At 42.4% G+C, this 22,589-nt stretch overlaps 1 protein-coding gene across 2 annotated transcripts in view; it reads right to left on the reverse strand.

Moving 5' to 3' along the window:
- syne1a (spectrin repeat containing, nuclear envelope 1a) overlaps positions 1–22,589 on the reverse strand; it is a 220,262-nt gene that overhangs the window by 136,536 nt on the left and 61,137 nt on the right. For both annotated transcript variants that reach the window (XM_074685622.1, XM_074685621.1), the window contains exons 17-42: positions 22,216–22,380; positions 21,832–21,984; positions 19,864–20,007; positions 19,583–19,762; positions 17,573–17,731; positions 17,190–17,354; positions 15,833–15,967; positions 15,402–15,563; positions 15,085–15,293; positions 14,894–15,002; positions 14,656–14,820; positions 14,405–14,572; positions 12,088–12,252; positions 11,485–11,625; positions 11,246–11,406; positions 10,959–11,115; positions 7,925–8,152; positions 7,754–7,852; positions 7,359–7,546; positions 5,042–5,165; positions 3,505–3,671; positions 3,259–3,412; positions 2,495–3,147; positions 1,777–1,956; positions 1,535–1,688; positions 1,201–1,359 (exon numbers count right to left, since the gene is read on the reverse strand). In XM_074685622.1, coding sequence (XP_074541723.1) covers positions 1,201–1,359; positions 1,535–1,688; positions 1,777–1,956; positions 2,495–3,147; positions 3,259–3,412; positions 3,505–3,671; positions 5,042–5,165; positions 7,359–7,546; positions 7,754–7,852; positions 7,925–8,152; positions 10,959–11,115; positions 11,246–11,406; positions 11,485–11,625; positions 12,088–12,252; positions 14,405–14,572; positions 14,656–14,820; positions 14,894–15,002; positions 15,085–15,293; positions 15,402–15,563; positions 15,833–15,967; positions 17,190–17,354; positions 17,573–17,731; positions 19,583–19,762; positions 19,864–20,007; positions 21,832–21,984; positions 22,216–22,380 — 4,644 coding nt within the window. The remainder of the gene's footprint in view (positions 1–1,200; positions 1,360–1,534; positions 1,689–1,776; positions 1,957–2,494; positions 3,148–3,258; positions 3,413–3,504; positions 3,672–5,041; positions 5,166–7,358; positions 7,547–7,753; positions 7,853–7,924; positions 8,153–10,958; positions 11,116–11,245; positions 11,407–11,484; positions 11,626–12,087; positions 12,253–14,404; positions 14,573–14,655; positions 14,821–14,893; positions 15,003–15,084; positions 15,294–15,401; positions 15,564–15,832; positions 15,968–17,189; positions 17,355–17,572; positions 17,732–19,582; positions 19,763–19,863; positions 20,008–21,831; positions 21,985–22,215; positions 22,381–22,589) is intronic.

Genomic DNA, 22,589 nt, shown 5'->3' on the forward strand with positions numbered 1-22,589 from the left:
AGATTTCTTCACTTTTTAAAAGCAATTCAGACCTATTTTTATCTTTAAATAAAGTGGAAACAAGACATTTTTCTGGACTGATCAGTTGAATGTGGCTCAAATCAAAAATAATAAGACAATTGTTACTGAAAAAAAGGCAAAAACACTTGAGGAGATTTCAGTTTTTTGCAGTGTGGGCAATATGACCTATAAAAAAAATCTCTGATTTTTAAAAAAAAACAATTTACAATTTCTAACAACCTTTTTGCTGACATTTTAAAGAAAACCATTATTAAAAATAAAAAAGGTAACTCAAAACAAGTTTTGTTTAAATTTTATCAAAAACTTAACAAATGTAACCCCTGTTTTACTTTAGGGTTTTGAGTTTTAAACAGAAATTATTGTTTTTTATCAATTTTTTATTAATATTATTTTATCTAATAATAATAATAATTATAATAATATTCTGATTATTATTATTATTATTTTTATAATTCTTATTATTATTTTAACCCCTGTTGTTCTTTAGGGTTTAAAGTTTTACACTGAAATTATTGTTTTAATTAATTTTATTTTGTAATACTAATAATAATAATAAAAATAATAATAATAATAATAAAAATAGTAGTAATAATAAAAATAAAACTATTATCATAATCATTTTTATCATTATTATTATTATTTTAACCCCCATTTTACTCCAGGGTTTTAAGTTTCACACTGAAATTATTGTTTTTATTAATCTTATTTGATAATAATAATAATTTTTATTATAATAATAACAATAATAATAACACAATAATAGTAATAATAATTTTTTATTATTATTATTATTTTTTTTTTTATGTTTCCTTGTAAGTATGTATATGTGCATGTATATATCTGTTTATCTGTATATCTGTATATTATATCATGTGTATGTATTTGTTTACACATACCTATTTGTATTTATTTTTTTCATTCAGTTTGTTTCTGGTTTGTATTTATATTTTAAAACGAAAAAAAAAAAACAATAAAGAGAAATTCAAAAGCAAAGAAAAAAAATGAAAAAGATGAATTAATGGATAAAATCTATTTATGGCCCAGTCCTGGTGTTAACAAACAGAGACTGTGCTTTCATTGCCTCCTTGTTTAGATGCTAATGATTAAGTATTCCCTGAACAGCTGAGTGATGTTTGCTGTCATGGCGTGCGCGGCCTCGTGTTAAAGGGTAGGAATCACCTCCAGCCACTGGTCCCTCAGCGTCTCCATGTCCCTCTGGATGGAGCTGGTGTCAGAGTCTGGGATCTCCTCCAGGCCTCTCTGCAGGTCCTCCACGGTGCTGATGAGCCGGTCCATGTCGTCCTGTTTCTCTCTCAGCTCGGACTGGACGGCTTCATGCTGCAGGGACAGAGAGCACAGGACGCAATGAGCACAGTTCTCCACCAGAGGGAGCCACGCTGTGCAGGTTAGAGACAGGGAGACTTTAAGCTCCAGTGACAGGAAAGCAGCTCCATCAAAGTTTTAATAAAATGTTAAATGATCATAAGAGAGGTGTAAGAAAAGTGAGACTAACTCGTGTGAAAGTCCTCCTGGCTTCCTGAGCGTCGTGGTTGTGGTCGGGGAGGTTGTGTGTGACACTCTGAGCGTTCTCCACGGCGCTGGTGAGGATCAGCTTGAGGTGGTGAAACTGACGGAGGAGGTCGACTAAAACTCCACTTTGTTCCTGACTGGAGGAAAATCAGAGCAGTCACCGTGAGTCAGCCAGGAGACGTCAAACAGCTGATCCTAACCCCTCTCTGTGCCCGCCCTCCTTACCCGCTGGTGATCAGGGTCCTGACGCCCTCCCAGGCCACCTGCACCAGCGACACCTCCCTGAGCGCCTCCCCGGCCAGCTCGCTGTCTCTGCGGGCCAGCTGGCTCCCCTTCTCCTCCAGCCAGCGCTGGGAGTGCTGCAGCGACTGCAGCTCGTCCTCCAGCTGGATGAAGAAACGCAGCCTGGGAGAAACACACGCAGAGGAGCACAATGAGGATTACACACCTGATCCAGATTTTATATATCTCATTTTTCAGGTGAGCAGACTAAAATAAATTCATCCATCTGGGCTGGGTTCACTTGGTTTGACACAGTGTGTGTGTCTGTGAAAACACAGGACGACTGGACACAGTGAAGGAGACGAGGACAGTCAGGAGGCAACAAGTATTCTATGGAAGCCTGTTTGGCTCATATTACAAGTTATTAGTTTGTCAATCTGTCTCCAAACAAAGTTGATTAATGTAGGAGAGAGTAAACTCTGTCCTCAGTTAGACTTTATGTCCAAACTCAGTCTGAGCTCAGGCGTTGTTGCTACAACCTCAAACAGACGAGCTCATTTGAATTTTATTTAAATCTAAGATCGAAGTGATGATATAAAAAATAAAAATGGTAAAAATTAGAATACAAAAAGGACTTTTCCCACAAAAAATGTCTGAAAGTAGCTTGTATTTAATTCCTTAAAGGCCAAAAACGAGATCAGCTGATTGAAGGTGAGCCTACCTGTTCTGGAAAGCCTGCACCGAGCTCTCTCTGACCACCTCCTTCTTCGCTTCCTCCTCCAGTTTCTCCAGATTCTTCATCACCTCCTCCCTCCTCTCCCTGAAGGAGCTCCACAGCGCCCCCAGCGCGTCCGCTTCGCTCTGCCTCCACCCCACTCCTCTCTGGACCTCCTCCAGAGCCAGGGTGAGGGCCACGGCCTGTCCCCTGCAGGACGTCCGTCCCTGAGGGTCTCCTTCGCCTGAGGAGCTCCACTCGGCCCCGCACAGGTGGATCTGGGCTTTGCTCAGCTGACCGTCCAGCCCCACCGCCTCCGCCTCCAGGTGCGCCACCTCTTTGGCCACCTCCCCTATCCCGCGGTGCAGCTCCTCAGCTTTGGAGCGGTCCCAGCTCCCCCGGCCTTCCACTGCCTCGTGGAGGCGCCGTACGGCCTTCGCCGCCGCTCTCTGCTTCTCCAGGAAAGTCTTTAACTCGGTCAGACACTCTTTGCGGAGCAGGAGGAGGCGCTGGGACTCGGCGAGGGGCTGCAGGCAGTCCTCCCTCCAGCCCTGGAGCTGCTGCTGGGCCTCGGGGGTGGAGCAGAGACACAGGGAGGACTCTTTCTGCTGCAGAGACTCCCTCATCGAGGCGTACGCCTGCAGCTGCACCTTGTGCTCCTGAAACCAGATGCTTCGATTAGCCAAGTCTGTTTGAGCTGCAGCAGCAATCCATGCTAACTGCTAACTGCTAACTGCTAACTGTGATGAAGCTAACCATCGATTTCTCACCTTCAGCTTCGTAACCGCAGCATCAACATCAGCAACATCAACCTGAGAGGAGCTCCTGAAGCCGGACAGGAAGCTTTCGCTGCTCTGAGTCAGGGTCAGCAGCGCCTGATCAAACTGCTCCAGCTGGGACAGGTGAGGCTGCAGGAGCTGCAGTCTGAAGGAGGACACAGGTCAGGAGCTGATAGATGTATATTTATAAAGAAAGACCAGAAAAGCTTGAACCTGTCAGTCCAAACAGCCTGTTACCTGTGTGGTATGCTGTTTTTCAGAGAGCTGCATCTTTCCTGGATGTGTGTGAGGTCATCTCTGAGCTCCTGGACCCGAGCCTCGGAGGCCGTGGGGTACAGGCACAGCCCCAGGTTCAGGAGACCCTGAAGAAGAGCTTCATAGGACGGCGTCTCCCTCTGCATTTCCTGTTGGAGATTTTTAACACGTGAGGGGAAACATATCACCACTAAAAGTAAGGATGAGTATGGATAAGACTTCACTGATATTCGATTCTGCTCATTGATCTGATTCTTTATCAATCGCTCCTGTGAATTTTCTCTGGACAAACACCATTTAATTCAGGTTATAATTGAATAAATATGTAATTGGTCCCTGGATCTAGATATCTTTGGATGTAAACAAATAAATATAAGATAAAATGACGTTCAGTTAATGTACTGTTATTGACTGAAGTAGGCCATCTAGTGTCTCAAATATGTCATGGCAATAGTTTGAGTTGTTTGGAACCTTGCTGTAGTTATGGAGTCAGACGTGAGCCTGTAGGTCACCATTCTTTTATTTAACTGTGAGTTTTTGACATTTTGATTTTTTTAATGTTTCTGTGATGAAAGTTTAAATTTTATTCTGTTCTGACAGTTATATCAATGTATGCTAACCGCTAGCATATCAATACAATTTCCCATACACGTAAGCATAAGGCTAGCAATAACTCAGCAAATAATAAAAAAAATGAATAATAAAAGTTATAATGATAAAATATTTTCATTATTTTTATTGGTAATAATATATTATTATTTATTGTTTAAAATTAAATAATTGTTGTTCTGTTTTATTACTATTATCATTATTATTATTATCAATAATTTTAATTATTTTTTTATTCAGATGATTTTAATGACAATTTAATAATAATAATAATAAAAATAATACTAATAAAAATAAACTAATTCATACAGCACTTAAAAAAAATGTTACAAAGAGCTGTTAAATAAAATAAAAACAATATAAAAAATACAAGAGAAGAAACGAAAGAGGAGTAAAAGAGAAAGGTGAGGAACTACAGAAAAAAATATAATATATAAAATATATATAAACAGCCAAAAACCACCACAAAATAAAGGAAAGGAAAACATCATAAAAATAAATTAATAAAAACAATCAAAAAATTAAAACAGATTAAAACTACTGATGAGAATTTCAGATTCTGCCCAATTACAGTAAAAGACAAAAGTTTAAGGTAAAATAAAGTGAAATAAATTGGTGCAAACCAAATAAACATATTAACAATAGGTAAGTGTAACAAACCGGAGCAGACTGTACGGATTAACATGATAATAATAATAATAATAATAATAATAATAATAATAATAATAATAATAATAATAATAATAATAATAATATTTGAAGTGAAATAAACCGGAGCAGTGTTTATTAAATGACCAGCAGTTTGTAAAATCCCCGTATCGTGTGGACCTGAGTCTGCCGGCTGCTCTCCACGGCCTCAGTCGAGCTACACCGACCCAAAACCATCACAGCAGGCAGTACGATAACTCACCTGGACATTCAGGAGTTCATTCTTCAGCTTCATTTTATCTGCAGGCAGCAGGTCGGAGTCTGGGCAGCACACACACTCACATCTGTCCAACCAGCTCTTCATGGACGAGCTCTCCTTCTCAAACCTGACGACACAGAGACGGAAAACAGGAAGTGCCATCAAATTTAACGGTTAGAAGAGAGCCAGGGTTAGTCTGACAGTAGCTGTCTGTGAGCTTTAAATACACACACACAGTGACCCCCACACACACACACACACACACTGGGACTGTGTGTGTTTTTTTTCATCAGCCCGTGCCCCAGTATCAGTGACAGGGTCATTACAGGGCGACCGTATCTCAGCAGACCATCCTGTGCTTTAAGTAATCCCTCATACTCACACCTGCAGGGGAGGAGATGAGGCTCCACACATCAAAACACACACACACACACACACTCACTCACACACACACAGGTGTGGCTGGAGTTTATCAGCTGAAGTGTAATTGAAGAATTGGCTGGATAAATATAAAATAACCTCCAATAAAAGCTCCAGCACTTTAACAACCCTCCCTGAGACGAGTGTTTGCGACGAGCGTTTCCCTCTTCACGACGACACAGAGAAAGAAACAATCGCCGCGGTGAAAGTCTATTGTGCGATCAAAGAGGCGATAACAAAGCATGTTATTGGAATTGAAAGGCGACAGCTGACGGGGGGAGACAGACAGATTGAGTCAAAGACAAGATCAGGCTGCTCCGCACCGCACCGCGCTGAGACGGGCGAATGATTCAGGGAATAAAAGAGGAAATTGGAGCAGAAAGTGCACATCCACAAAAAAAGGAAACAGTGATGTTCAAACAATCAGATTGAGATACAGGCTGAAAGAAAAAAGAGAGAAATGATGGATCAGTGAAGGAACTCCCCCAACAAGCCTGTTTTTACATTTCTATTTTCACACTTCCAGTATCAGTGCAGCTCGACAAACACTGGAAATATCCTCGAACTGAAGTCACACAAAACAAAACAGGACGACACGGCGAGGGAAGAGAAGTTACCACCGTCTGAAGGAGACATTTACACAACAGGAGCTGGATTTGGTTTGTGTTTAAAGACTAAAGGGACTCTGCTCATTTTTTATTCTGACATATTATTTAAAGTCAGTCTGACCAAAGATTACTGGAGTTGTTGTGATAACTCATATTCATACCTTGGCATCATCTAAGCTACAAAATATGTTTCAACTTAAAAATCTGTGTCCACATGAATCAGAAATGTCATCTTGACAAAGAAGGAATTTGGATGGGACCGGGAATAAAACATGCCTATGTCGTTACGCTTCTGTTATGTTTAAATACAGCACTGTAAAAAAATTACACTGTAAAACAACATTAAATACTGCTGACAGTACTTTACTGTTGTTTGACATCAAAGAGATTTTTCTGTTTTGAAACCTTTAGTGAGGAGGAAACACTGTAGATGTGAGACCCTGCTGTACAATGAGTTGTTACAGTGTCGGGGGCAGAGGCTGTCTGTGCTGCGCTGCACGGACAGGCCATTTGTACTCTGCTCTCAGACCGACTGTCTGTGCTCATCTGTAAAGACAGACTGTCTGTGCTCTGCTGCATGGACAGGCTGTCTGTGCTGTGCAGCATGAACAGGCCGTCTGTGGCTGTCTGTGCTCCGGTGCATGGACCAGCTGTCTGTGCTCTGCTGCACAGAGCGGCTATCTGTGCTCCACTGCAGGGACTGGCTGTCTGTGCTGTGCAGCATGGACCGGTCGTCTGTGGCTGTCTGTGCTTCGGTGCATGGACCAGCTGTCTGTAATCCACAGGGCATGGGACCATGTACTCAATGAGTTTTACAGCATGTTTTGTGTTTAAGCTTATAAATGAGTTGTATTGATAGGTTAGAGGGATAACACAGCAGGTCGTTGCCATGGAGCATGAACAGCTGGTCTGTGCTCGCTGCAGTGCAACGTCTCAATGTTCAGCTGAGTCTAAAATCCACTGTGTTTCCTCCTCACTCACAGTTACTGAACACCAGCACAACATAAAATACTTCACTGTAAAAACTTGAATGAATTAAGTTCAACTGTTAACTTTCGTTGTTCTCCTGAACTTTTTTTCTAGTTCAAATTTTTTTACTCTTCATGTTGAATTAACTTAACTCAGTGAAAGCAACGAGATGACTTTAGAGAGTTGAGTCAACAAATTATGTTTTACAGTGCAAACACTGGTACATAATGTGCGTGAGGTTAACACAACCTGATAACAGTGGATTTGCTCTGCAGTCTGATAAAATATCCTCTAAAAAGGTGTAGAATATGTGTTTTCTCTACCTTTGCCACAGAGCCAGTAAGCTCTCTAACGTCGATTGCTTTTCGGTGGCTTTGGCCATAAACGCTGCCTGTCGCTTTTGGAGGTTGGCCACCTCCTCCTCCAGCTGGCTGCCCTCTCCGAGCCTCTTCATGGCTGAAAACAAAGCCATCAGCCTGGGGTTCAGCTGCTCCACGGCCTGGCAGACGTCCTGGAGGACACAGAAACACACGGTCATCAGCTCGGCGGGCATCGGCGGGCAGAGTCGAACCACAACAGCTCCCGAGGTGGTTCTTACTCATAACGAACATATGATACTGATGAAGAAGCCAAAAGCCTCGTTTTCAACAGGAACATGTTGATACAAACAAACTGATCTTTAGATGATTAAAATTATAACAGTGTTTGATATTTTTACCGTGTGTTCCTGGAGGACTTTGTAGGTGTCACATGACGACGTGCAGAGTGACACCGGACAGTCCAGCTTCTCTCCCAGATCGCTCATCGTCTTCTTCACCTGAAAAAGAAAACCACAGCTCTTCAAACTGACCCAACCTGCTCTGAGCCTGGTGCCAGGACCTGATGCTACCTGCTCCAGGTTGTCGTTGTATCTCTGCCTGTTGGTGGCGCTCTGGTTGAGCTGTCCTCCCAGCTGCTCCGCTCTCGCCTTCAGCTCTTCCCAGCAGCGCCTCATCTGTGCGAGGCGCGCCCGAGCCCGCCTGGCTTCTCCGGGGGTCACGAAGCGGGACAGGGCCTCGCAGTCCGCCTCCATGTGGACCAGGACTGCAGCTCTCTGCTGTAAACCCTCTCCTACCGCCTGTTCGCCACGAGACGGGAAGAGATTTAACAAACAAGACGAACACAGAAACAGGAAACGATAAGAGCGCGGCGCGGCGTTTATCTTCACGGTGTTCCTGTATCTTTGGAAAAACGTGTCTGAGCTGAAAAACTCTCTTTTCCGTCTGCTGGCGTGAATTTAAAATCACCATCACTCGGTTTCTGCTGGATTATTTTTTAAAATTTCCTGCCTGGAGCCTACAGCAGATTGACAAGGCAGAGATTAAACGTTTTTCAATATGATCAATTTAATTTCTGCATCCAGTTTTTGCTGCAGCTCTGGCCCAGCTCCCCCTGAGGGTTAGATTAAAACGTCGCTTTATTTCATCCTAATCTTAATAATCCCCGGGGCCAAACTGCTGCTGAACGCTACAGACACAACATCAGGACGAGACGGGCCAGCTGACTCTGAGCTAATTTAACTGAAAGCTGCTTAAAACGCTGGTTTCACTGATGAAGAGCAAAGAAACTGTGGACGGTCAGCTTCATGTTAACATTTAAAGGACTAATCCGCATAATTGTGAATCACTTTTTTATCCCTGCTCAGTCTGGACTTTAAATATTTGTTTCTGATCACTTGATGTGATGATTTCAGACGGTAAACTTCGGTTTATCCTCCTGAGACCCAACGACACATTTTATCTTTTAGAGAAGACGTCACTTTCAAAGCTTTATTTAAAAAAACAAAACAGTCTGCCTGGGCTTTCCAGTGATACCTGTTTGTTGGACACAGATCTGTCTTTGTCATGACAACCCAACCCACCTCTGAGTTTTGTTAGCGTAAGAAAACAAAGTTATCAGATTTATTCAAATTCTCTGATTTTAAAACTAAATAGTGGAAGTTTCTTAAAACATGAGTGTTTAAGCTGTATTTTGAGAAATTCTGATGTCATACTTTTTTTTTACTTACTTAAAGCTATAGTCTACGATTTAAATCCAATCCAATCCAACTTTATTTATAAAGCATTTTGCAAACAGAGCGTTACCAATATGCTGCACATCAAAAACATAATAATAAGATGTGTGTGTGTGTATGTATATATATGTATGTGTATTTATGTATAAAATATATATAAAAAAACACTAATAAAGAGTACAATTTTAACACTCAAGGGCAGCTCTATACATTAACGGCTCCCTTTGGAAAAGCAAATGTGTTCTGCACAATACGGCAGCCAGACCATAATTCTGTTGTCGTGACGCTGAACAGGACAACGGGAAAAAAAAGAAAGAAAAAAAACGAAAACAAAAAAAAACACAGTAAAACAGCTCCACCAGTTCTCATTAAGGCAATAAAAACAAGTAACAGTAAACAAAAATACACTAAAACAATAAATAGTACATAAAATAATAAATACAAATGAAATAAATTAAAAAAAAAAACAAACAAAACAAAACAATTAAAACAATAAAATCAGGAGAACAACAATAAACTTAATACTATAAAATAACTAAAAGAAATAAAAGACACAAGCAAGGTAATTATTTTTAACACCGTTTTGAGGCTGTTATGGTCCGATCCGCCCAATATATAAAAACCCAAAAGAACGAAAAAAAATTCATTCAGTACAGCAGCTGCAAAACGACTTCATAATTGACCAATCTGAACCGCCGTTTCCCTCATTTCAGATTGGTCCGTGAGTCCACCCAATCCCCTGCCTCCCTCGCTTCGCACCGTCATGCCCATGGTCCCACCTCGTCCTTCCCCACTACCCCTCTCACGTCAGCTAGCTGCTCAGCTACTGAAGCATCATGGTGCCAGAGAAGACTGAAACCAGGAAGCTGTTACTGTTACCCTCCACAGGGAAGGGAAGAAAACGAAAAAGTTTCAAGGAAAACTTTCTGTTTTATGGTGACTCCGCCCTCTGGTGGTCAAAGAACCGGGCTAGTGGAAACACGCTGCAAATCGAGTAGAGTAGAGCAGGGCCAAGGCGTGATAGTGGAGAAGGGCCATTTGATTAACTTTATGGTAACTTTACAAAAAAATATAACTCTACACTTTAGTGCTCCATGAAAAAAAACCTAACCCTAACACACTGTTCAGACGTGCCAAGGAGAGCATTCAAGGTTTTTTTTAACATACGTTTTAAAGAGTGTGTAACAATGTTTAACATCCTGTCAGTTGCACCTTTGTGAAATAAACAGAGATAAATGCTACTGTTAATTCACACGACCACCATTATCTAATGTAAGACTATAGAACGGTGTTTTAATGTCCTGTTAGTGAACAACCGTACACTTTTATGCTAATAACAGGTTGAATTTAGTGTTTAAAAAGTGCTAACTCGTCTGAATGAGTGGAGATAAACGTCTGTGGTCAAGATGTGTGCGCAGCTTAATGATGACGATTGATTTAAAAAAAAAAAATTGTTTCTGAAAAAATACTGCAGCATGTCACTGTCAAATAAGACAATAATGTAATGACGAAAAATCTGAAATATTGGCTTTTTTCTGGGTCTCAGGAGGAAATTTGTACATGAAGCATATTTATTTTAAACAAATTCACATTTTTTACTGTTTTCCCAGTTTGCCTGATTAATATTCGTACATGTTCGTACATGTGCAGTTATATAGTTTTTACTTTATTTATGTGGGCAGGGACACAGACTGACATTTATCTTTAAACAACAATGATCCTCTGTGTTTATAAATCCTGAAATACCATCTTTATTAATTTTTTAATTCATTTTTTTCTTTACAAAATGTTTTTCTTGACACTATTGTATCTCCGTACTCTCTGAAAACTTTGGCCAGCTGCAAAACATAAAACAAACTTCTTACGTTACCTCCACTTTGCTGATGTGTTTGCTCCCAGGGTCTGAGGAGCAGGAGGTGCTGACGGCCTCCAGCTCCTCCTCCTTCTCTGTGATCCAGAGGGAGAAAGCCTCAGACTCGCTGCTGAAACGCTCCCACTGCAAACACATCGTCTCCAGCTGGACCACGCTGGGAGCCGCCAGAGCAGAAAGAAAGTGTTTGCATCCAACATGTTAAAAACAGCTTTTTGTGAAAGATCATTTTCCTGACTAAACCCAGAAATACTTTAACCTGCGTGGTCTGAGGGATCGGGTCTTACTTCCTGTGAAGGTGATCCTGAAGCTGTGCGAACGCCTCCTGGGTGGACTGAGCCTGCTGCAGGAGGAGAGTCTGATTCTTCGGGCTGAGCTGGAGATCCGCCGCCTTCTCCAGGAGCAGATCTCCTCGTAAGGACAAATCCTCGCTCTCTGCGAGCAGCTCCTGCAGGAGAAACACCAAAGCTCAGCAGTCGGACAGAGCAGGAGCAGGACTTACACGTGCACAGCCTCCGATGATCACCTTGCTGTGCTCCAGCTCAGTTTTCAGGCTGTCCACGTTGTTGAAAATCAGCTCTTTGTGGAGGTCGACGTTGGTTTTGCTGATAAACCTCCAGACTGTTTCCCGCTCTGCCTCGAAATCCTGCCAGGAGCTCAGAGTCGCCTGGAGATTAGGGAGGAAAAGCAGAGAGATGTGAGGAGGTTTTGATAGGGAAATGTCAAAGAACAGACGGAGGAGCTGCAGCTTTCACTGCACAAAACGACTCTTCACAGACAGGTTTGAGCCGCTGTGCATGGAGAGCACAAAAAACAGACTTTAAACGAAGAATTTCTCCTAAAAAAGGTGATGAAAGCAGACGTTTATGTATCGATATTAGCTCCTCATGTCCTGAACATGCAGCGCAGACAGAAAACGTCATGGATTAATGATCAGTTTAATAACAGAGACACAGCTGTAAACAAACCCAGAGACAATAAAAACAAACAAAATGAACACACACAACGTTCAATATCTTATTTAGCTCTAAATCAATGAACACGGCGGCGAGACGAGGGCGTGCGTGGGAGCTAACACATGCAAACGCTAACAGACTCCACGTGTGAGAGTAACAGAGGCTGGTCGTACCTGCAGGTTGTGCTCCTTAGCCTCTGATTTACGGTCGACTTCACGAAAAGCTCCCTCCAGCTCCCGCAGAGACTCGCTGAGCGTCTCCCCTCTCTGCAGCTGGCGGCAGTGGGACACGAGGAGCTCCGCCTCTCGTCTGTTAGCGTGCAGACGCTTCAAGTGTTGCTGGGAAAACAATGAAAAAACAAACTTTTCACTAACCACAGTTATTCTCCCACTAACAAACTGGTTGGTTATACTTATGATTTTACTGTTTTCATGTTTTTGTTTTTGTTTGATATCCTTTGGTTTTTGATTTATTTAGCCCCCATTTAGAATGAATGGGAATCTGCCTCCTCCCCCTAAATTTCCCTCAACTTTGAGATGTTATAACTTCAGCATACTTCCACCTACAGACTCCATTTTTTCTTTAAAATGTTCACTGATCTCTCATCTCTTCCTGTATGACCCAACTTTTAGATATCTTTTACAGTTTTTGAGATTTCACTGTTTAAGCAACATGAACTTTTCAGTTTTTCCTAGAGTGAGGAACTTCTTCAGTTAGAGCGGAGGAGGCTGCTGCTGAGACGGTACAACTTTCTCAAACAAATCATCATAACTTCCAAAATCCTCACTCTAGAAACATAAAAACTACATTAAAACTTTCCCTGACTTCTCCTGCTTCTAACAAAGTGACAATTTTAGCAAGAAAATTTGCTGTTTGGCCCAAAAATGCCCAAATGTGAAACAAAACCTCATTTCCCCCTCACCTGCAGCAATGCTAATTTTAATCTACTTCGTCACCTCAGCTCCATTTGTGACGTCGTCTCTATCTCGCCGTCCCGTGCTCATTTTTGGCTTTAACAACCTATAAAGCACATCATTGTGTTCATCAGAGTCTCCAGTTTCTCATGATGTTATCATTTTTTTGATAGCCCTCATGGTTTCCCCTCAGCTTCAGGAGATTCGGACCCTACGTTTTGCTTGTTCATTCTCTGTCTCAGTTATTAAACCACCTAACGAGCAGGTTACCATGGAAACCATTCTGTCACTCACACATCCCAGACCTTTACATTCACTCACATACTTGTAATACCATACCTCCCTCTTTGGCTTACTCTACATTCTCCACTATTCATACACTTTTTCCCACAACTTATACTTCTCAAACTACTTCTTCTTCTTTTACTCTTACTGCTACTTTAACCGCTGTACTGATTCTACTATTTCTGCTACTTCTTCTTTTCTCCATTCCACATTTTCAGCTCTGTTTTACTGCGTATAGCATTTGTTTTTCATTTGTTGCAACTTCTCTAGTTATGATTGTTCTCGAGTGCTGGTGTTGGGATGGGGGTGTAGCGGTGTATTTCAAGAAGAGCTGTAGAGTGTATGGTTTGTCTGTCTTTAATGACCTTAATTTAAGTTGTGTATTGCAATCGTTGTTTTGAGATACATCTTTTGTGTTGGACCCCCTTTGAAAACGAGATGCTACATCTCAAGTGGCTGTGCTAAATAAACTGAAAGTTGAATTGAAAACTTTTGGCAAATCAGCAATCACTGATTCACATCTGAATCATTTTTTGATGGTGTGGACGTTCATTGGGTGGCATAGTCAGCACCCCAAAAATTGTAAAAGAATTGAATCAAAGTAGGAAAAAAAGCGCATGCTAACAGCCCTGGTTTATATTCCTGTGTCTGTATTTGATGATGGGAAAACATTTTGAGACTGACGTCGCGGAAAAAGCACTTAGATAAAACCTCAACAAAAGTTTGTTTCCCTTTCTGGTCATAAACTACATCTAGAGATTCAAACAACAGGAGCTGGTCGTTTGGAGGCTGAAAGGTGTAAAATGTTATAATCAGTGTTAGGGCCAGGACGGTATGCTATTTTTGCAATTCAGTTATATTCCGATTTTTGAGGTGCCGATTTGATTTAAACTGCAATTCTTCGATATTTACAATATTTACAATTTTTTTCATGTTTAGTTTGCTTTTTAACACCAGACCATGGTAAAAAGTTAAACAATGATGATGTCTACAGACTGTATCAGGAGACATATTTCCCAATAAAATGCAGATCATGTGAGTACGGGAGAAACTTCTCGCCCTCTGCTGGAGAAAAGTGGGAACTTTGTCCAATCCAGTTCATAAACAAAGGCTGAAATAAAGAACTTGAATTTGAAAAAAATAAAACGGATTATTGGAAAAATGATCCAGATTTCTATATCATCAAACAAAAAGCCTTGATGTTTTGATTGTTTTCCACCCCGATCGGTGTCATGAGATCCAGACTCTGCAGTGAATCAGGGACCAGGTCTCAGCCTCTGCTCCCACTCACCTGGTGAAACAGGTAAAGCTGCGTCGCCTCCTCCAGACCCTCAGCATCCAGGATCCTGCTGGTCTGCTCCTCAGACTCCCTCCTGGCTCTCAGAACCTCCTCCAGGGCGCTGTGCACTTCCTCCCTCAGCTCCTCGTACTGGAACAGAGCGGCGCCCTCCTCCCCCCACTGTGGTCAGAGTCAGACAGAGAGGTTGAGGACAGGGAACCTGGGGGCTGATGCGTTGTGAGCTGGGTGAGTCCTCGCCGTACCTGACAGAGCGAGGAAAACAGAGCCCGCAGGTCGGTGGAGAGCTTGGCCAGAGCCGATCTCTGCCTCTGGACCTCCAGCTCAGAGCTGACCTCGGACAGCGCGCTGAGGCGGCTCTTCAGCCACAGCAGGCTCTCCTCCCGCGCATCGATGGCTTCCTGCATGGCCTGGAAGGACGGAGACAGGAAGTGACCTCACAGCTTCACTGGATCTGGGTCAAAGTGGGATCTGCTAGCTCACCTGGACGGCAGCATCCACCTGCTCCTTCTGGCTGGAAGTTCTCGCCGTCTCCCTCATGAGCCGGACCTGCCTCCTCTGAGACGACACCCAATCAGAGAGCTCGCAGAACCTGGAGACAGGAAACACTTCCTCAGACTGCGCGAGCGGCAGGACGGTCTCAGAGAAACCGATCTTTGTTTTTCAGGACGTACCTCTCGTTCCAGTCTTTCCATTTGTCGGGGTGCTGCTCCAGCTTCAGGTGGGAGCTCCTGATTTGTTCAGAGACCTCGTCCACGAGCCTCCTGGTGGCGTCTAGCGTGCGATAAGCGGGGTCGTTGTCAGGCAGCTTCTGACACAGATCCTCCATGTTTCTGATCCTCTTCTCACACAGAGTCAGAGGTTTACGCTCCCTGAAGAACGTCTGAGACGAGAGAGGACGACACGTTGGGATAACGATGACGATGACGATGATGATGATGATGATGATTAAGTGATTTAATCGATGTTAATCTGAAAACCTGACGCTCACTCTGTGCTCTCTGATCACCCGCTCGCTGGTGCAGGTCCCCGTCAGAGCCTGCATTTCTCTGTCCAGCTCCGCCCTGCAGTCCTGGATGATCACGGCGATGCGGCTCCGCTCCACCTCCACCTTCAGGTGCAGCAGGTGAGAGGGGACCTCCCCCTGGACGTCCTGTGGAGAGACGCAGGAGGAGATAATCTGGATCAACATGTCTGAGTGTCACATTCTGCTGTTAGAAACCAAACACGCTCTTTGCAGACTGCAAGCAGGTGGTGCTCTGGTTCCTTCAGACTACAGCGGGTTAACTGAGGAGAGCAGAGAGAACGCCGTCACAGCCAGAGCTCCCCCTGGTGGTTGGTGTGGTGGTCAGGTTAATGAAGCTCTGAGCCTCTGGAGACCCACAGGAATTAGTGGGAGTGTTGGAGCAGATGAACCCTGACCTTCCAGAGCTTGTGCAGCCTGCGGACCGTCTCTTGCAGCCCCTCCTGCTCCTCTGGTGGCAGGATGTCCGTCAGCTCGTCGCAGGCCTTCAGGAACACGCTCAGCACGCGCTGGTCCAGCTGGCTCAGGAAGTCCTGGTCGGGAAAAAACAAGCGACAGGAGAGTGAGGAGGAACCTGAGGCTGCTGAAACTGTGAGAGCAGCAGATCCTGAGCTGGGTGAACACAGACTGATACATATTTACTCCACTCAGGAAACTGAGGGTGGTTTGTGATGGTTTAAATCTCAAATGCCTGATGCTCTGTTAGATTTGTCATGATGCAGGTTAAAGTGCTCTGAGGTTTTTTCTCTGTGTAACATGTTAAACATCTCCTGTCACTTCCTGTTCCCTGTGAGCTGCTCATACAAAATGTGAAAAGTTTACCTGGCCTAAAACTTTAACTTATCACCTTTCTGCAGGTCTCTCCTTTAATTTTTGTAAACCAGAATGCACTCTTTTATTTATTCATTTATTTATTTAGTTGTTGATTTGGTAATATTTATTTTGAATTTAATTTATTTATCTTTATTTATTAATTTATTTATTTAGTTGTTAATTTATTTTCATTTGAATTTATTTATTCATTTTTATTTATTAATTAATTTATTAAGTTAGTTAGTTGTTAATTTAGTTGTTCTTATTTTCATTTATTTTTTCATGTATTTATTTATTTATTTAGTTGTTAATTTATTTTTATTTGAATTTATTTATTGATTTTTATCTATTTATTTATTTATTAAGTTAGTTCGTTGTTAATTTAGTTGTTCTTATTTTCACTTATTTATTTTTTTTTCATCTATTTATTTAGGTAGCTGTTAATTTAGTTATTTTTATTTGAATTTATTTATTTATTTATTTATGTAATTTATTAAGTTAGTAACTTGTTGATTTAGTTGTGCGTATTTTAATTTTTTTTCCAATTCTTTCTTTATTTATTTAGGTAGTTGTTAATTTAGTTGTTATTATTTTCATTATTTTTATTAATTTTTTCATTTATTTATTTATTTATTTTATTAGTTGTTAATTTATTTATTTTTATTTGAATTTATTTATTCATTTATATTTTTTTTATTTTTTTTGACAAAATGTGTTTTGTTTATCACAATATTGTGTTGTATTTTTTTTTTTCATTTTCATTAAGCAACAAAATAAGGAGCAGGGATGGAGACATCTTCCTCTCTCTGATTAAAAAGCAGCCTTTATAACTCCTTCACACACACACACACACACACACACACACACACACACACACACACATATATCTCCTCCCTTCACACACTCGTCCAGCTCCAGCAGAGGACACGTCTCCGTCCTTACGCTGTGTTTCTTCAGCAGCGCCTCGGCGTCCCCGGTCTCTCTCAGGCAGACCTGGGCCCTCTTCAGGACCCTCTCCAGCTCTTGTCTGGACTCTTCAAACCTCCTCCTCAGGCAGTTGTTGGCCTCCTCCTGCCTCCTCCACTCCCCGACCTCCTTCAGCAGAGCCTGGGAGGACAGACAGGAGGTGTTTGGATCCTCATCGTCTCCTCAGTGAGGCGCTTTAATTACATTATTTGTCTAACGTTATGCAAATGAAAAGTGAGATGAGTCGGTGTAATCTGCTGCCTCCTGGGTGTTTCCTCGTCCTGTTAGCTCGTTAACGTGATCAGTGTAGGGGCTGATTCAGGCTCTGTGTGGGACTCTGGTTCAGGTTTAACACTCACCTGGGCTGAAGTCTGGATCTCAGAGACTCTTTTCTGCAGCGCGGACAGGTCCAAGTTCCTCAGCACCTTGGTGCTGGAGAGCGCCCTCTGCAGGGTTTGCTGGTTCCTCTCAATCACCGACAGACTGCGTTTACAGCTCTGCTGCTGGTTCAACAAATCCTGGAGGAGAAGGAGGAAAAATGAGGAGGTGTGTGTTGATGTTAGTGGTGGTAAAATACACTGAGGAGTATGATTCCTCTGATTCAACCACCTGCATGTTTTCCCTGAATCCCTATGTTTCTTTTTTCTTTTTTATGCAATTTGCACAGTTCTTTGGCACCCCTCCGGTGCACTATTTTAATTTTTAATTTTAAATTTTTTTTAACTTAATTATGATTTTTTTAAGTTTTATTATTATTATTATTATGATTGTTAATTTTCCTTACTAATTAATTCTATTTTTTTACTTAAATGTGTACATATTTAAGATTTTTAATTATTATCATTTTTATCATCATTTTTACATTATTGTTGTTATCATAATAATTTTTATTATTATTATTAATTTTTTTTTTTTTCCCTTACTACCTGAGCTTTAGACTTTTTTTTTTTTTTTTTGTAATATTTAGTGTGTATTCACACTAGTTGTATAGAAAGAGTATGGTTAACTGGAGTCAAATTCCTTGTATTCTTGAGATACGAATGAATGTGATTCTGGTTCTGATTCTGATTCTGACTAAGACACAGATCAGAGTCAGAGTCATGAGCATTCACTGACTTTAGGGAAGTCCCAGTTTAATCAAACTGATCCAAACCACAGACTGCAGCTAATATCCATGAGACACATAAAATAAAGTATAAGACTTCATCTTTCTTGTTCCCTTAAGAGAAATTTCATTTGCAGGAGGCAAAGAAAAACATTAGAGGACAAAAAAACACGCTCACATCCAGGAACCACACTGAAATAGACAAGATCACTCTGATGGTTTGAAAACTATCTTCACACAGACCTCAGTGTGAGCAGGTTGGTGGGACTGTCAGGTAGACTTTAACTGTCCAATGGTGTTCCTCAAGGTTCAGTCCTGGGTCCCCTTTGATTTATTATCTATATCAATAAAACAGACTATAAAGTTTTAATGCAAATATCCATTTTTACGCTGATGACACCGACTGTATTGTAGGGCTGGGACCATGTGCTATTCTATCAATTTCATTCTTTTACAATTTTTGAAGAGCGGATTTGATCTAAAGTGCGATTCTTTGATATTTACAATTTTTGCGATTTTTCGTTTGCGTTTGTAACACAGACCATGGTAAAAAGTTAAATGATGATGATAATGTCTATAGGCTATATTAAGAGCCATATTTTCCCATAAAATGCACATCACGTGAGTCAGAGAGAAACATTTCGCCCTCTGCTGGAGCAAAGAGGGAACTTTTTTCCAATCCAGTTTATAAACAAAGACTGAAATGAAGAATTTGAATTTGAAAAAAAATCTATTTTTTGACAAAGAATACTGATTTTGATATTGTCAAGAAAAATGCTGATATGGCATAAAACAAATTTTTCTGTTTTGCTCCGCACCCAACCCAAAACAGGCCGTGACACAGTTACAACCTGCTTTTAATCCAACGCAACAAGATTTTTATGTCTTCAAACTGGTTTTAAATGCAGATTGAACAGAAATCAGGCTGATCTCTGACAAAAAATCCAAACCTAGCGTCAATCTGCATCATTGATGGGATGCAGATTGAACGTGTATCACATTACAGATATCTTGGTGTTTAAATCTATGATGCTCTAACTTTAAGTCCTCACATTCAGCAGCTTGTGAAGAGGTTGAAGCTAAAGTTTGGTTTTTACTCCAGAGTTAGATCCTGTCTTTCCTCTGGAGCCAAGAAAAAACCTGTATCTTTTTTTTTATAAGTGTATCTGAGGTCTGTTTCTTTGCTCATGTCCTTAGTTTTGTGTGAAAGTGTGAAACAGAGACTGAAACTTTAAAAAAGAGAATCACGGATTGTGTCTCTGACCTGCCACGTTTGCTTGTGCTGGCTCTGGTTCTGGCTCGGTGAGTCCTGGTCTCTGGCAGCTGTGATCCGGCCGGCCCGCTCCAGGGCTTGGTAAAAGGCGCTGATGTGTTTCTCCATCTCCTCCAGCAGCGGCAGGAGAACGTGACACTCTCTGACAGCGGAGGGGCAGCGCTCCCTGACCTGGGGACAGATCAGACGCCATCAAACCGAGCATCAGGTGAGTCTAGAGACGGGCTCCAGGTGGGTTTTACTTAAAGTTTCCAGGTGTGAACGGTGGCTACCTTACTCAGCTGACTTTTAGCCGTTGCCATAGTCGCCATGACCCTGGCAGCCTCATCCTGTGCCGCATCCTTGGCAAGAAGCTGAGCACTGCGGGCAGCCAGCTTGTACTGCGTCTCCATGGCAACAACCTTTTGCTTGGTATTCTGAGATGAGACGAGGAAGCAGAGGGTCATCGTGAGAATCTCAAATCAAAGAGATTTTTATCCAAACTGCAGAAAACGTCAGACACACGGCAGTCTGCAGCTCTGACTGACGCTGACAGAGATCTTCAACCTCAGACACGAGTTCATTCACACGTCACATGATCACAGGGAGATTAATAACAGCCGCACAACTATACAGAGATAATCAGTTTCCTTTCAAGGATTGATACAAGTACATTCTATTCTATTCTATTCTATTCTATTCTATAAAACTACGGACAGTTAACTGCGTCCTCTTGAAGCTTATTTATGGTTGATCTAGTTATTGTTTATTGGCTTTCAGTAAGTCTGATTTTTGACGTCATGTTTCGCTTCGTTGTTTTTTTGTTTTTTTTTACCATCAGACAAAGTTAACTTTGCCAAACTCCAGATGGGATCAACTTTAGAGTTAACGGGCTCTAATTTCGGGGCGCAAGCCTGGCGCACCCTGCGCAGTGTTCATTTTGTGCGGCACACCGTCGTGCGCTGCTAATTTGACAATTTGGTAGACCGTCCGCGCAGAGATGGGTGTGACGGCGCACCAGCGGGAGGTGTCAGCAGATTCATGTTGGCGCAGTGACAATTTCATGCCAAAAAAGTGCGCTGAAAGCTCGCCAGCTCCAACCTGGTCTATTCTCGGTGCAAAGTGGAGTGCACCCTCCGCAGCTGTAATTTGGTGACAGGCGCACATGTCATCAAAGCCTCAGAGGCAGGTTTCCAGAGTGTCAGGCACATTTTAATGCAGTAAACAATCACAGCAATCACTATTTAATGTAACTGTCTGAACCAGCATATACATTTGTATCTATATTAACTGTCCCGTCACATCTGATGTCAGATTAAAGCCGTTTGTCATAATGGAAAGCTAACCTGACGGCAGCTGGAAGTTTGATGCACATCTTACAATTAAACAATAAACAGCCTTAACATCTGATACTGAGTATATATCTGGTTCTCTCATTTCATTTAATTCAAAGAAAAAAGGGAGAGAAAAGACGAAGAAAAAAGAGACAAAATAAATGTTTGTCACTCAGGATTTACCCGTGATTTCCCATATTTCTCTGTTTTAGTCTTTATTTTTAACCTGATCTAAAAAGATGGAGTACATTATTGTAAGGAGGATGAGGTGGAGACACTGGGAGAGTATACAGTATATCACCAAAGGCTCTGTTTGGTGATGACAAACCAGGAGTGCAGGTGGATCAAAAGTATTCTGAATGGATAAGCCAGCTGTGTAACTGTCTCTTCATTTTTTACTCCTATTAATGACAAAGGAACGGATTACATCTGTCCCGGGAGCTGGCCCACACGGTGATGTGCTTCGTGTCCTCTGATGCGCCCCGCTGTCCATTCTCCTGCTGCAGGGACAGCGGCTCTGACCGTCTCCGCTACCGGGTCTTTCCAGCACACTTTCCACAGTGCTGGAGATCAGTCAGACCAATCAGACGCTGCGCCTCAGCCGCAGGGCATTGAAAGGCGAGGAGAGGCGCTCATTTGATTGGTGAAAACAGTGCTCGGATATGTTAAACCCACTCACGGCTTTTCTCCTCCTTCTTTGCCGTGAGTGCGGATGGAGGCGTGGACGCGCAGCTCTGCACTCCTCTGCGCCTTGACTGCGCCTCTCTTGGCACTGCAGGAAACTTGCAAAGTGCGCCTGGTCTACGAAATTAGAGCCCTCAGTCTTAAACTGATCTGTATCACAGAGAGAAGCTAAGCTAAGCTAAGCTAAGCTAAGCTAAGCTAAGCTAAGCTAAGGCGTTGAGTGTAACACTGAGCTCCTCTCACCTCCACATCCTGCAGGAAGCTCCTCACGCTGAGGAACGACACCTGAACCGGAGCGTTGAGCTTGGCCTCGGCCGTGTCCAGCAGCTCTTTGAGCGACGTCACCGCCTTCAGATGGTCTCTCCTCCACTTCTCCAGCTCATCCACGTGGCCGTACTGCAGCGAGGGAAGCATCAGGAAACATCCGGAAACATTAGCGTTGATTTTACTCACAGACGTTAAAATGAGAGCAGCTAAAGGACGAGGTAAATCTCAGCTAGGCCAGAGAGAGGAGAGCTCATTTTTTCTGTTTCTTTCTAAACCAAACTTTCTTGGTTCCATGTGTTTCCTCTGTCTTTGACTAAATTAGCTAAAATTAAAAACTTTAATCCTGATGTTTCTCTTTACTTGTTTGACTTGCAGGAAGAGCTCCCTCCACCGTCCGTTCAGCAGGAGCAGCTGCTGCTTGATTTCCAGCGACATGGTCTCGTCACACGTCTCGATGAGGAAGTTCCCGGCGTCGTTCATGGCGGCGTGCTGATCCATCCAGTGGCTGAGGTTCCTGAAGAAGTCCTGGAGGAGACGGAGAAACAAAGGAAACTCAGAGGATGACGATCAGAAACACAGACGGCCGCTCACACAGAAACAAAGAGAGGACAATAAAAACTGGGCTAATTAGCCTGCTGATCCTTCTGGGGTGGGAGTCTGGGGTAACCATGGCGATGACACAACCACCAGGATTTCACTAAAAACACTGAAGCTTTAAACTCTGGAGCTGAGGA

This window comes from Halichoeres trimaculatus, unplaced genomic scaffold (assembly GCF_033239565.1).
Source record: "Halichoeres trimaculatus isolate MK-OKI-2021-1 unplaced genomic scaffold, fHalTri1.1 fHalTri1_scaffold_13, whole genome shotgun sequence".
NCBI lineage: Eukaryota > Metazoa > Chordata > Actinopteri > Labriformes > Labridae > Halichoeres > Halichoeres trimaculatus.